Genomic DNA, 14844 nt, shown 5'->3' on the forward strand with positions numbered 1-14844 from the left:
TTCATTAATATGCAACAAATACTCTACGTATCTCTTCCTGAATATTTCTTATGGATTAAAATAGAAAAGCTTTAAAAAAATAAATACCCCAAAGCACTAGTCATGAAGCAAAAACTCAACAAATTTGAATACATCAACATTTAGGCTTTCTGGTCAATAAAAAAAAAAAAAGCAAGTGGATGTCTGGGAAGAATAGCTATTTGCCATGGCTGACTAAGATTGTTTGCTTGACCAATCTTTAGTCAGGCTTCTAAACCTTCTCCTAGGATATATGCACTTTGCTCTAAAAATCCAGTTGTATTAAGAAGCCTGCTAAGAAAGTGTGGTAATTTGATTTATAATAAGAAATATATGTTTGGATATTTGGTTTCGATCCCCATTTCTGCTACAGAGCTCCTAAAACTTTTGCAACCCCCCAGTGATAAGAGCCCTAGGGGTATTTATTGTGCTGATATTTGGTCTTTGACCCCAGTTTCTAAGGGCTCCTGAAACCTTTGTAATTTCTGAGTGATGAGAATACTGGGAACAACTCTTTCTAATTAGGTGACTCTGGGTGGGCTCCTAGAAGAAAGACAAAGCCGCAACAATAGTATGAGATTCAGGGAGCTTCCAGATTGGTGAATACATCCAAGTACCAGGAGGTTGACATACTCCAACACTGTGGGGACAGAAGCTCCTGCATTCAGGACACTCCCAGGTCTTGCCCTATTGAACTCTCCATCTGGTTGTACATCTGTATCCTTTATCATATTTTTTAATAACCAATAAACATAAATGTTCCCCTGAATCTGTGAGCTTCTCTAGCAAATTAATTAAACCCAAGGAGGAGGCTGTGGGAACTTCAGATCTACAGCCAATTCGTGAGAATCACAGGTGACAACCTGAACTTGTAATTGGCATCTGAAATGGGGTGGGAAAAGTCTTAAGGGGCTGAGAGCTTAACCTGTGAGGTCTGATGCAACTCTAAGTAGATAGAATTCAGTTAAGTTAAAGGACACCCAGCTGCTCTTCCAGAGAATTGCTTGGTGTGGGAAAACACCTGGTGTCAGAAGTGTTGTGAGTGTGGAAGTAGTGTGAGAACAAAGGAAAAACACGGGAGGAAGACAGGGTTTTTCTATAGAGACAGTTTAACCAGAGCCCCCACCCTTGATACCTGATCAACTTTGGTATCTGATCAGATTCCTCATCCTCCGACACCCTCAGGTGATGTCTAATTACCCTGGCCTGTCTTCAGCATGAATCCTATTAGGTAGATTTAGCCCAAGTCTCCCATACCTGCAATATTCCCCACTATGGGTTTTCATCCACTGAAACCCCACCCCCCACTCCTTGGCTACAAATTCCTCGTTGCCCATGCTGTATTTGAAGTTGAACCCTATCTTTCTCCCCCATTGTAAAAATCTCATTTTGATGTCCCTACACCTATTGTGGTGGTCCTGAATAAAGTCTGCATCGCCTACAATATTCAAAGGGTGCTTTGCTTGATAATCAACAAGAATATAAGAAACCAAATAGAAAAAAAATGAGCAAAGAATTCAAATAGTAAACATTTAAAAGAAGCTTAAGAGTGCAATAAGCACATGGACAACAAAATCAGCAGCAATCATAGAAATAATGATTAAAATAACAAAGAGACACTAATTTACATTTTGAAGAGTGGCAAAATTAGGACAGAGGGACAGAGGTGAGGATTCAGAGTCCTCCAGAAAGGGTGAGTGGAAGATGCACCTTTCGGAAAGAAATACGATCCATCCCAGGGCCTGCTTCCTGGGGGTGTAAGGCATGTGCTCAGGTGTCCACTGTGGGATTTTGGTGGTGGTGGTGAGATCTCAATGGATAAAGTAAGTGCAGATAATAAACAAACATGCAAAAGTAGCAGATGCACTTACTCTAACAATTATAGACCTCAAAGATATTGATAAGTAAGGAAAGTAAAAATTAAACTAAGTTAGCATCGTATTATAATTTGTGTCTATTAAAATTTCAAATACACAGGACCATGTACTCTAAAGAATATGTGGACATATGTTAAAATTGGCACTTATTGAAAGGGAACAACACTGAGAATTAGGGAGGAAAGAGGGAAAATAAAATAAATACAAATGTTCTTGCACAAGTTAAGGGTAACGATCAGTTAAGAATGGGAAAGTATGATTAATTCAACAGCCTGAAATTTAAAAATGGGCAAAAGCGAATTAGGAGAGGTGACATCAGAGGAATGGCAGTGTGAGAGATCCCCTTGATTGCTCCCTTTAAAGTTTCAACAATTTGAACAGGTATAACTTAACAAAGGATTTCCCACTCAATACAAAGCTTGTCAGAGAGGTCCACACATTGGAACATCTAAAGGTGGGTAAGTGGGAGCAAAAGGGCAAGGTGAAAATGGAGAAGGGCTGAGACAAGCCATGGATGCAGCCATGCATCTGGGAGATCATGGCAGGGCTCAGTCTGAAGAGGCAAGGAATATGGTTGTGGCTGGCACTCCCTTTAGCTGGCAGAAGCAAAGGAATTCTGTGGGCATTCCTGCAGCAGAAAACAATATGAACTGCAGCTAAGCCCAGAGGCCTAGGAAAGACATAGCAGGGGTGTGAGGCCATGGTTGTCAGATAGTCACTATTCCAGGCAGAGAAACAAAGGCACAGAACCCTGCTGCCATGCAGCCTCCCAGAGCTTGATATTGGATTGCAGAGAACATTATCTGAATACCAGAAAAGTACTTTTTTCCTCAAGCAAAGGGTGTGCTCTGTGACCTGTCCCAGGGCAGGAGCACAGGGAGTTTCCAATGGAGGTTGTCATTACCAGGAGGGCAAAACAACATATAAGCTGGCCTGGTTCTGTCAGCGCACCCCACCCTACCTCCAGGCATCACTGTTACACTGATGCCAGTGTCTGGCTGCTGGAGACAACACTGGAATTCCATAGACCTAAAAATCTTGTGATTCAGCACCACTTACTGGAAAATCAGAGAAAGGCCTCTACATATTAACATGCTGGAGAAGTGCCACTCATACATAGATGCCCAGACATAGAAGGAATCCATCAAATCTCATGAATAACCAAGACAGCATGGCAGCTCAGAAAGAAAATGAAAAATTTCCAGAAAACAAACTTAAAGACATAAAAATATGTGACATAAATAACAGAGAATTCAAGACTGTAGTTCTGAGAATACTCTACAATATAAAGAAAATACAGACAGGCAATTTAATGTGTTCAGAAACAAATCAATGAACAAAATAAGTACTTTACCAAAGAGAGTGAAACTTTATAAAAGAACCAAATAGGAATTCTGAAGATGAAGAACTCAGTAAAAGAGATCAAGAATGAACTAGTGAACACAGGAAATACAGCTGACCAGATGGAAGAAATTATTAGTGATACCAAAGATAGAAATCTAGAAATTACTCAGAGAAAAGAAGAGACAGACTTGAGCATAAAAGGAAATGAAAGAGCTCTGTGAGAACTATGCGACTCCACCAGAAAGAGCAATATAAGAACAATAGGCATAACAAGAAAAAGGAGGAGGAGGAGGAGGGGAAGAAAAAGAAGAAGAGAGAAGGGAACTGAGAGCCTGTTCAAACAAATAGTTGAGTTTATAAGAACTTCCCAAGTCTATAGAAAGAGCCGCTAGATCCTTGAATACAAGAAGTAAATAGAACACCTATTAGCTCTATCCAAAGAGGCTTTCTCCAAGGCACATTGTATTAAAACTGTCAAAAATTAATGACAAAAAACAAATTCTCAAGACAGTCAGGGAAAAGAAGAAAGTAACTTATAAAGGAAATACCATTAGGTTATCATCAGACTTCTCAGCAGAAACTCTACAAGCCATAAGAGTGGAACCAAATATTCAAACTACTGAAAGAGAAAAATTACCAACCAAGAATAATATATCCAGCCAAGTTATCCTTTATATATGAAGGAGAAATAAAGCCTTTCCATATATACAGAAGCTGAGGGAATTTATCACCAGAAGACCCCCATTGCAGGAAATACTCAAGAGGGTTATTCTACCTGAAACAAAGAACAAAACCTCACAAAGCTATGATAAAGACCACCAACAAAATTACAGCATAAACAGGTATAATTTGTGACAACAAAAATATAGAAAGAAGCCCCTGGCTGCTGTGGCTCAGTGGATTGAGGATCGGCCTGCGAGCCAAGTGTCGCTGGTTCGATTCCCAGTCAGGGCACATGACTAGGTTGCATGTCAGGTCTCCAGTTGGGTGCATGAATGAGAGGCAACCACACAGTGATGTTTCTCTCCCTCTCTTTCTCCTTTCCCCTCTCTCTACGAATAAATAAATAAACAAACAAACAAACAAATAAATAAATAAAATTTAAAAAATATATAGAAGGAGAGGGGATAAAGGTCTGAATTTGAAAAGGAGGATGAAGATCAAATGCATTCAAAAGTAAAAGGACTACTGTATATATAAAACTTTTTTCATAAACCAAATGGTAACCACACACACACTCACATAGAAAATTGAGACACATAGCTTAAAAATGGAGGAAACAGAGAAAAGAAGTATGGAATACCACCAAACATAAATGACAGACAGTCCAGACAAGATGGAAGCCTAGACTGACAAGCTCCATCTCCCTCCACAACTGAGAAGGAATACAACTACCACAAAACCAGAAATAACCAGAAGTTCCAGAAAATAAATGGAAGTCCAATGTATGAAGTTATAAAGAAGTGGTGCTCATCCAGATGGTAGGAGGGGTGAAACTGGGGCAGAGAGGTCCTGTGTTGTTGGCAGCAGCTGCAGCGACAGCAGTGGGACGATGGTAAACACAGACACCCATATTTAAGGGGAGGCAAGAAGAGCCTGGGGAGCACCCCCAGCTGTAGACCAGATCCATTAGCTCGCGCCAGGAAAGGGAGACCCCCATTGCCTTAGACTGTGAGGCCTGGAGGGGTGGGGATGGAGGAGGAGGCTCCCCGGTCTCTCAGCAGAGAGTGAACAGCAGGAATCCATCTTGGACCCCCACCCCCACACAAAACACCAGTGTGGTGAGAAGGGTTGCCCAGTAGTGATGAGTGCACAGGGCTCTGCCCCCTATATCATAGGAGGTGTGACAGGCCTGCCTAGGAAGCAAAAGTAAACACAAAACTATCAGGATGGCACAGATTATGATAGAGATCCTGGTGATACAGCTGACCATCCAGCAAATATCTAATCTAAGGAAGCAGCAGATAGAAAATCTTCCTGAGGCACAGTTCGGAGCTTTGGTTATAAGAATGCTTACAGACCTAACAGCAGATCTTAAACAAGACAGGGAAGGAATGAAAGCTAGTCCTGCTGAAATGAATGAAAACACATACAAAACTAGTGGTGATGGAAAGAAAACCAGGGATCAAATCAACAAATTAGAACATAGGGAAGGAACAAACAGTCAACCAGTGCAGAAAGAGGAAACAAAAAGTGAGGAAAATGAGGAGAGGCTCAGAAACCTATGGTACAGCTATAAGTGGGCCAACATCCGAATCACAGGGTTGCGAGAAGGTGAAGAAGAAGAACTAAAATTGGAAAAATTATGTGACAAAATAATGAAGCAGAACTTTCCTAACTTGGGGAAGGAAATAGACTTACAGGTCCAGGAAGCACAGAGTTCCAAAACAACTGGACCCAGGGAGAACCACTCCAAGACACATTATAATCAAAATGTCAAAAGTTAAGGATAAAGAGAGAATCTTAAAAGCAGCAAGAGAGAAGAAGAGAATTATGTACAAAGGGGTTTCAATAAGACTATCATCTGATTTCTCAAAAGAAACTCTGCAGGCAAGAAGGGACTGGCAAGAAATATTCAAAGTAATGAAAAGCAAAAACCTACAACCACAATTACTCTATCCAGCAAAGCTGTCATTCAGAATAGAAGAGCAGAGAAAGTGTTTCCAGGACAAAGTAAAACTGAAGGAGTTTATCAGTTCAAAACCACTGTTATATGAAATGTTAAAGGGACTTTTTAGGAGAAAGAGGATCAAAACTATGAACGTTAAAGTGAAAACTGTATCACAACAACCAACAACAGAAGCTAGTGAATGGAATCAAAGGCAAACTAAGTAGGCAATGAGAGTGGGAAAAGAATTATAGGTATGGGGAACATTTTGGGGAAAGGTCAGCAGGGAGGGGGAAGGGGGAAAGGGAGGGAGATGGTACAGGAATTAAGAAGCATAGTAGGAGGGAGTGGAGTAGACAGGAAGATGTTGAGAAGAACTATATGCACAACCAATGGGCATGGACTAAGTTGGGGCAGACAACTGGGGGGGATCACTTGGTGAAAGGAACAAAGGGAAAAGAAATTGGGACAACTGTAACAGCATAATCAATAAAGCATATTTTTTAAAAAAGAAAGAAATATTCCTAATTAAAAAACAAAACAAAACAAAAACAAAAAGACAGGCAGAAATACAAAGGAAAAGAACCAATGGAGGCATAATGATACCAGAAAACAAAAGATAAAATGGCTATAAGAAATCTTCATACATCAATAATCACCCTAAATGTAAATGGACTGAATTCACCAATAAAGAGGCACAAAATAGCACATGGATCAAAGAACAAAATTCAACCAGATCCTGACTTCAGGAGAAACATCTAAACTGTAAAGACATAGTCAGACTCAAAGAGAAAGGGTGGAAAATGATTTTCCAAGCCAATAACATCCACAGAAAATCAGGTGTAGCCATACTTATATCAGACAAAACAGATTTCAAGATAACAAAAGTAACAAGGGACAAAGATGGACATTTTACAATGGTAAAGGAGACGGTACATCAGAAAGGCATAACAATTTTTAATATATGTGCACCCAATCAGTGAGCACCAAAATATATAAAGCAACTACTAACAAAACTAAAGTGAGAAACAGGCCAAAAAACAATCTTAGTTGGGGACCTTAATGCTCAATTGACAACTCTATATAGATTATCCAAACAGAGACTCAATAAAGAAATATTAGCCTTAATGATACATTAAACTAAATGGATATAATTGTCATTTATAGAGCTTTTCATTCCAGAACATTGGATTACACTTTCTTCTCCGGTACACTGGAACATTCTCAAAGATAAACGCTTTATGTTGGATCACAAAACTAGTCTCAACAAATTCAAGAAGATTGAAATATATATATGAAGCATATTCTCTGACTACAGTGCTTCAATATTAGAAATCAACTGCAATAGGAAGTTAAAAAATTCCACAAATATTTGGAGATTAAGCAACATAAAAAGTAACTGGGTCAAAAAGGAAATAAAAGTTAAGATCAAAAGATATGTAGAGATAAAGGGAAATGACAATACAACATACCAAAACTCCCGAGATGCAATAAAAACTATTAATGAGAGGGAAGTTTATATCTTTACAGGCCTATCTCAAGAAACAAGAGAAATCCCAAGTAAACAACCTAACATTACATCTTAAGGATCTAGAAAAAGCACAAAAGCAATCCAAAGTCAGCAAAGGAAAGAAAATAATAAAAATTAGAATAGAATTGAATGAAATAGAGAAAAAAGATTATACAAAAATTAATAAAACAAAGAGCTGGTTCTTTAAAAAGATTAATGAAATTGACAAATACCTAGCTAGACTCACTAAGGAAAAGAGAGAAAAGACCCATATAAACAAAACCAGAAATAAAAGAGAAGTTACCACAGACATCACAGATATACAAAGGATTGTACTAGAATACTATGAAATACTATACACCACCAAATTCAGTAACATAGGATAAATGGATAAGTTCCTAGAAATATATAACCTTCCTCAATTGAATCATAAAGTGAAAAATATAAAAAGACCAATCAACAGTGGAGAAATTGAAACAACCATAAAAAACCTTCCCCCAAAATAAAAGTCCAGGGTCAGATGGCTTCACCAGTAAATTCTACCAAACATTAAAAGATTTGATCCTATCATTCTCAAACTCTTCCAAAAAAATTAAAGAAGAGGCAGTACTTCCTAATATATTTTTATGAGGCCAACATAACCCTGATACCAAAACCTGGAAAGAATAACACTACACACCAATATCTCTGATGAATACAGATGCAAAAATCATAAACAGAATACTAGCAAATCAAGTACAAGACTACATTAAGAAATTAATATATTATGATCAAGTAAGGTTCATTCCTGGGGCACAAAGATGGTTCAACATATGAAAATCAATCAATTTGATACACCACATTAACAAAACAAAGCATTAAAATTATAGGGTGTTATCAATAGATGCAGAAAAAGCATTTGATAAGATACAACATCCATTTACGATTAAAACACTCAATAAAATGGGTATAGAGGGAAAGTATCTCAACACAATAAAGATCATATATGAGAAACCCTCAGCCAATATCAGACTCAATGGTGAAAAACAGAAATATTTTTCTCTAAAATCATGAACAAGACAAAGATGCCCACTCTCATCACTCTTATTTAACACAGTTCTGGAAGTCCTAGCCAGAGCAATAAGTCAAGAGAAAGAAATAAAATGCATCCAAATTGGGAAGGCAGAAGTAAAAGTGTCACTTTTTGCAGATGACATGATTCTGTAGATAGAAAACTCTAAAGACTCCACCAAAAAAAAACTACTAGAAACAATGCTCAAATACAGTAAAGTTGCAGGATATAAAATCAGTGTACAAAAATCCACTGCCTTTCTATGTACAATACTAAAATTTCTGGGTATTTGTCCAAGGAAATCAGTATCAGGATCTCAAAGAGAGGCTCGCACCCCCATGTTCACTGCAGCATTATTCACAGTAATCAGTATGTGGAAACAATCCTATATTCATTGGTGATGAATAAAGAAAATGTGGTATAGGTACAACAGATTATCATGAAGCCTTAAAAAGGAAGGAATTCCTGACATATGGGACAGCATAGATGAACCTTGAAGTCACTATGCTAAGTGAAGCAATCTTGTCACAGATGGATGATTACAGTTGATTTCACTTATAGGCAGAGTTGAAAGTAAGTAAAATCACAGAAGCAGAGAGTAGAGTGGAGGCTGCCAGGGGCTGGAGAAAGAGGAAACTGGAAAGTTGCTGCTTGATAGATCTAAAATTTCAGTTATGCTACCTATATGCACAGGCTTTGGAGACCTGCTACACAGCTTAAAGGCACCTGTAGTTAACAGTATGGTATCATGCACTTTAAAATATAGTAAGAGGACAGATCTCATGTTCAGTATTCTTAACATAAAACAAAAATGAAACCAGGAAAAGAACACGAGAAACCTTTGGGATGTGATGGACATATTTGTGTCTTTGTTGCACTGATGGTATTACAGCAACTGGCATATGTCCAAACTCAAAATAATGTATACATTAAATCTTATTGCAATTTTGGCATATCAAATAAACCTCAAAAATTAGAAAAAAAATAGGACAATCAGATGTGGATGTGAAGTGGTCCTGTAGTGACCCAGTCCATGTCATTCACCTCCTGTCCCTGCCCCAGCCCCACCCTCCCCATCCCACAACACACCTGCTCAGTTGCTCCTCAGGCCCTTTACCTAAGGTCTCTGTCTGGAAGCTGATCCCATAGGCGCTTGCCTAACCTGCTCATCCCCAGGGCTCCGCTCAGAGGTCAGGTCTCCATGACGCCACTCTCTCCCTCTGCTCTAGTTCGTGTGCAGCACTTATTTCTGTCCAACCTGCATGATTTACATGTCTGTCCCCTCGCCCCTGCTGGAACACACTCACGAGTGGATTTCCTCTGTCTCCTTCCCAGTGGTGTTTGAAGTGCTTTGAATGAAATTCCTCATGAACTAAAAGTTCTGGAGGAGTTCATGGAACTAGATCAACTTCAGAGCCCCTAACTGGTTAAATAGTTGCCATCACTGATTAATCATCTGTGTTCCTGCATTTTCCCCTCTTATCCTCACTACTAAACCTAGGATGTGGCAACATTCACATTCCTGCAGTGAACATTAAGACATTCTGTCAAGAAGACCAAGGAACTTGTCCAGGGTTACAGGAAAAACAGGACAAGGATCCAGTACAAGCGTTGTCCAGCTTCATGATGCATTAGAAACTACACATTTCCCTTCCCCTAATTGCATGATCTCCAAGCAATGCCTCTAACCTGCCTTCCCATGTTTACTAATGCACAATGTGCTCTAGATAGAAATTATCCATATTTTACTTACTGGGACTAAACTAGCTCTTATCACTAATTAATAAATGTATCCAACTAGAAGACCCATTTTTATACTTAATGTTACATTTTTCCAACCTCACAATAAATGACGATAATAATAGCAACTATTTCATGCAATAGTTATGGAAAAGTAAGAAAATGAGTCTGTGATCGTCTTCCTGGCCCTGTGCTGTGCAGAAAGTGCACCTGAGAGACTCATCCATCATCATCACCAATGCGAGCTCATTACCTGACTCAGCCCTGCCCGTGCCTGGCATGCTGCTGGATCTGGCTACTTGAAGTGTGTAGGACTAAGAAAAGCCCAGGCCTGTGAAGGCCTGATTCACAAAAGCCCCCATGGGACCCCCTGAGGAAACACCCTCTTCCTTCTTCTCACATCTGCCTGGATTTTAAAGTAAAACTAAAACTAAGCAAGCAGGCTTCTCCCAGAGGTAAGGTTAGGACCCTAAGCAGTGAACAGCAGCGGAAGAGCAGAAGGACATCGAGTTCTGCCACCTCGCTTTGTATAACTGGCTTCATTTGCACATGGTTGGATTCAATCAGCATCTTCCTGCCACCTTAAAGTTTATACAATAAGAGAACTTAGTGGCTGGTCCCAGAGACCTCCTAGCCTATCAGAACCTGGTGATAGATATAAGTGGAAAAACATTAAAACCAGCACAGAGAAGGAGCCCACTCAGAACAGCAAGCTCCCTTCTGTCTTGGTGCCCTGAAATGACCATGGGACCCTCTGTTTCCCTGGACTGAGGATCCCACCTGCTTCCTCTAGGAGCTAGGAACTAACCATGTAGGGCTTGTTCTCTGAAGAGTGTGGGCCAGGGTTTCAGGGCTTTCCAGTTTGAAGGTATTGTCCTTGTGAGCAAAGACTCATGATCTACAAGACATGCAATTGTGATCATGACATTAGACAGAACATATTCAGTGTCATCAATGTTCATAAACAGTTTATGAATAATTTCAAGCAGAGATCAAGGAGATGTAGCATTTGGCAAGGTTGTTACAGCATGACTGTTTTGACAAGTAAAGACAGCTGAAAATTGGCTTTGGAGAAAGAGTTCTGGCAGCATGGGCACACAGCCTGACAGGGCACAAGGTCCAGCAACAATTAGGGTAGGAAACGTAGAAGGGCACATTGAAGAAAACAAACTAGGCATATGTCCTTCAAATGCCTGCTTGTGCTCTGGGGAGGTGCAGCTGTTGAGAAGGTATATTCAAAGCAATAACTACCTGTGAGATTCCAGAAGGTAGGAAATAATTAGAGGTGGTTGCTGAGGACAACAGTGGAGGTGATACCCAGAGTCAGAAGAGATCAATAAGTAGGGGAAGGATGATTAAAACAGAATATACAGGAGCTTAAATTTCACAACAAGTGGTCTCTGTACTGGACATGTCAGCCAGTGGGACACAGGAATGCTCCCTGGAATACAGGAGTGGGTTGCGGCTGGCTCCACCTGGCTGTGTTAGAGACACACCTGGTGGCCCACAGGCACAGGGACAGGTGCTTAACACTATTCATCCTCAGAGAAATGCAATCAAAACCACAGTGAGAGCCCTGGCTGCTGTGGCTCAGTGGATTGAGCATTGACCTGCGAGCCAAGTGTTGCTGGTTTGATTCCCAGTCAGGGCACATGACTAGGTTGCACGCCAGATCCCCGGTTGGGGGCGCAAGTGAGAGGCAACCACACAGTGATGTTTCTCTCCCTCTCTTTCTCCTTTCCCCTCTCTCTAAAAAATAAACAAATAAAACAAACAAACAAACAAATAAATAAATAAATAAAAAACCACACTGAGCTATCATCTCACACCTGTTAGAATGGCTACCAACAAGAATACTGGCAAAAGAAAAACAAGAAATATCAAGTGTTGGCAAAGATGTAGAAAAAAGGGAATGCTTGTGTAATGTTGGCAGGAATATAAACTGATGCAGCTACTGTGGAAAACAGTTTTTAAAAATTAAACTATAACTATCATATGATTCAGCAGTTCCACTTCTGGGTGTATATCAAAAAGTAAAAACAGGAGCTCAAAGAGATATCTGCACTCCCATGTTCATTACAGCATTAGTCACAAGAGCCTTAGCATGGAAACAAGCCACATGTCTGTCAACAGATGGATAAGGAAGGTGTGACGACATATCTCTATCTCTGCCTCACTTATCTCCATCTATGCAATGGAATATTATTCAGCCACAAGAAGGAAGGAAATGCTGCCATGTTTGATAACATGGACAGACCTTGAGGAAATTATGCAAGTGAGAAAAGTCAGACAGAGTGAGATGAGTACTGTATGATCTCAGTTATATGTGGAATCTGAAGAAGAGACACTTGTACAAACAAGGAGAGAATGGTGGCTGCCAGGGATTGGGCATGGGGAAGATGGGGAGATGTTGTTAAAGGTACAAAGTTCCAACTAAACGATAATAAGTCCAGCCCTGGCAGGGTGGCTCAGCTGGTTGGAACATGGTCCCATACTCCAGAAGGTTGCAGGTTCAATCCTTGGTCAGGGCACATACCTAGGTTATGGGTTTGATTACTGGTCAGGGTGTATATGGGAGGCAATTGATTGATGTTTCTCTCTCTCTGAAATCAATAAGTATATCCCCAGGTCAGGATTAAAAAAATAAATCTGGGAGATCTAATGTACAACATGGTGATTACAGGCAACATAAACTTAGAAGTTGCTGAGAGATTAGATCCTAACTCATTCCACCACAAAACAAATAATAATTATGTGATGTGATAGAGGTGTTTGCTAATGCTATGGTGGTAATCATATTAAATATATAAATACACCAAATTAACACACTGTACACACCTTAAACTTATACAGTGTTATATGTTAATTATATGTAAATTTAAAAATAGTCCTCTTAGATAACAATATAACAAGACGGGAAGGATTAGTGAGAGTGAATAGGGAATGGGGTGCTCTGGGGACAATTCTCTAAGAAAGATGTAAAAAACCAATGCTTGTTATCCATATCTGGTCTACAACTTCAAAAGCATTTGAAAAAGATAGAGGTAAAAGTAACCAATAAAAGTCATTGCTTAAATCCAAAGCATTTGAGCGCATTGTTTTGCATCCATATTTTCAAGAACTTATTTATTCTAATGCTGGCCCCTAATGGGAAGATAATCTCTACACCCAAATGAGGAAAGACAGGTGCAAAAAGATTCAAGTGGACATAGTCTCTATTCTCCAAATCTGGCAACCTACCGTGGTTCCAGAGGAAGGAGAGAGGAAGGACAGGGAGTATTCTTAGAGAATACTGTTGAGGTTCAGCCTTCTTAAGCACAAATGCCCCTCCTTTCGAAGTCTGTAAGCCCAGCCTCCTCCTCCCTGTTCTCTTTCTTCCAGAAAGGACAGTGTTCAGAGTCAGGACTCACCTGAGTTCTCTCAGGAGACAATTTCCCATCCTGTCAGTGTGACTCGGTTTCTCAGCTCGTATCACTCCACTTTGGGCAGTATTGATCAAAGCAATGAAAAGCACAATGTGGAGCCGGATGTGGTGTCTGACCACTGGCTTGTGCTCCCACCAACCACCAGCTACCAGAGGACGGATGTGTTAGAGAAGGAGGGAACCACTGGGGAGGGGATGGAACGGGAGCATGGTTTGCACACAGTGTAGGAAAACATTGGACTGAAGCATGAGAGAATAAATCTAACACTCTGGGGTCACTTGGCTTTCAGGGAAATTCCAGGATTGCAGGATCAGACAGGGGAGGGAATTTCCTATTCCTCAGAAATCTGACGTCAAGATTCCCAATATTTTGTCCTTTTCCAAACACACAAGAAGAATGCCTCTTCTAAGAAAAAGAAAAGAAAAAATAAAGAAAATCTCTATTTGTTCCTCCAGTCATAAAAATCAAGTCACATGTAACGTCTTTCCTCAGAGGTCTGACTTCAAAAGACAAGACTAAGAAGAAAGAAAGGAGTGGCAATGGAAGGGTTTGATGTTGTTCGAGGTGGGCTACGGAGCAATTGCTCTTCCAGTTGTTCCAAGGCTAATGCCAAAGGGGAAGGAGACAGGGCCTGACAGACCCATCTGCACCATCTGGTCCCCCACTTCCTCCCCTGCACCACCCGGCAGAGCCACAGAGCACAGGCTGGCTGCAGTGATAAAGCAGGCGATTTGCTGGCTGCTGACTGAGCCACCATTGATGGGGGAGTGAAATAGCTTATTCATGATATCTGTCACATCATGGAGTGCAGACAGGTGCCTGGCTTCCTTCAGTTTTCATTCAACACAAAACTGACTTGCTGAATTCAGTAGCTATATGTTCAACTATTCCAATTTTAAAAATATTTTCCAAATAAGGATACCAAGGCCAATGAAATTTAAGTTACTGTTACCTGCTGTCAGAGCTCAGAGGTCTCAAGTGCTTTACGATTATTTCTAAATTTTATGTTTTAATCATAAGCTTGAGAAAAATTGTATTTGGAACAAGAGTGTCACATCCCATTCCAAGTGTTTGCTTTGCCTAATTCACTTTTCAGAACCCATGTCCCAGAGCCCTGCTTCCCAGACTTTCACATCCACACTAATCACTTGAGCATCCTGTTAAACGCAGATTCTGATTCTATCAAACTAGGTCCATGTTTGCCTTTATCACAAGCTCGCAGCTGATGCCACTCCTGCTGGTCCTTTGAGCAGCAAGATGCCAGAGCAGGG

General features: G+C 40.2%; 1 protein-coding gene across 3 annotated transcripts in view; it reads right to left on the reverse strand.

The window, feature by feature from the left end:
* GCSAML (germinal center associated signaling and motility like) overlaps positions 1–13613 on the reverse strand; it is a 61909-nt gene extending 48296 nt beyond the window's left edge. For 2 of the 3 annotated variants that reach the window (XM_090289136.1, XM_090289134.1), the window contains exon 1: positions 13559–13613. In XM_090289136.1, coding sequence (XP_090145262.1) covers positions 13559–13587 — 29 coding nt within the window. In that variant the 5' untranslated portion in view covers positions 13588–13613. Of the gene's footprint in view, positions 1–10401; positions 10458–13558 lie in introns of those variants that run through there. The other variant, XM_090289135.1, reaches the window with a different exon arrangement.
* Positions 13614–14844: the final 1231 nt, after the last annotated feature.

Source organism: Furipterus horrens, unplaced genomic scaffold (assembly GCF_987537825.1).
Source record: "Furipterus horrens unplaced genomic scaffold, mFurHor1.1.pri manual_scaffold_10, whole genome shotgun sequence".
NCBI classification, from domain to species: Eukaryota; Metazoa; Chordata; class Mammalia; order Chiroptera; family Furipteridae; genus Furipterus; species Furipterus horrens.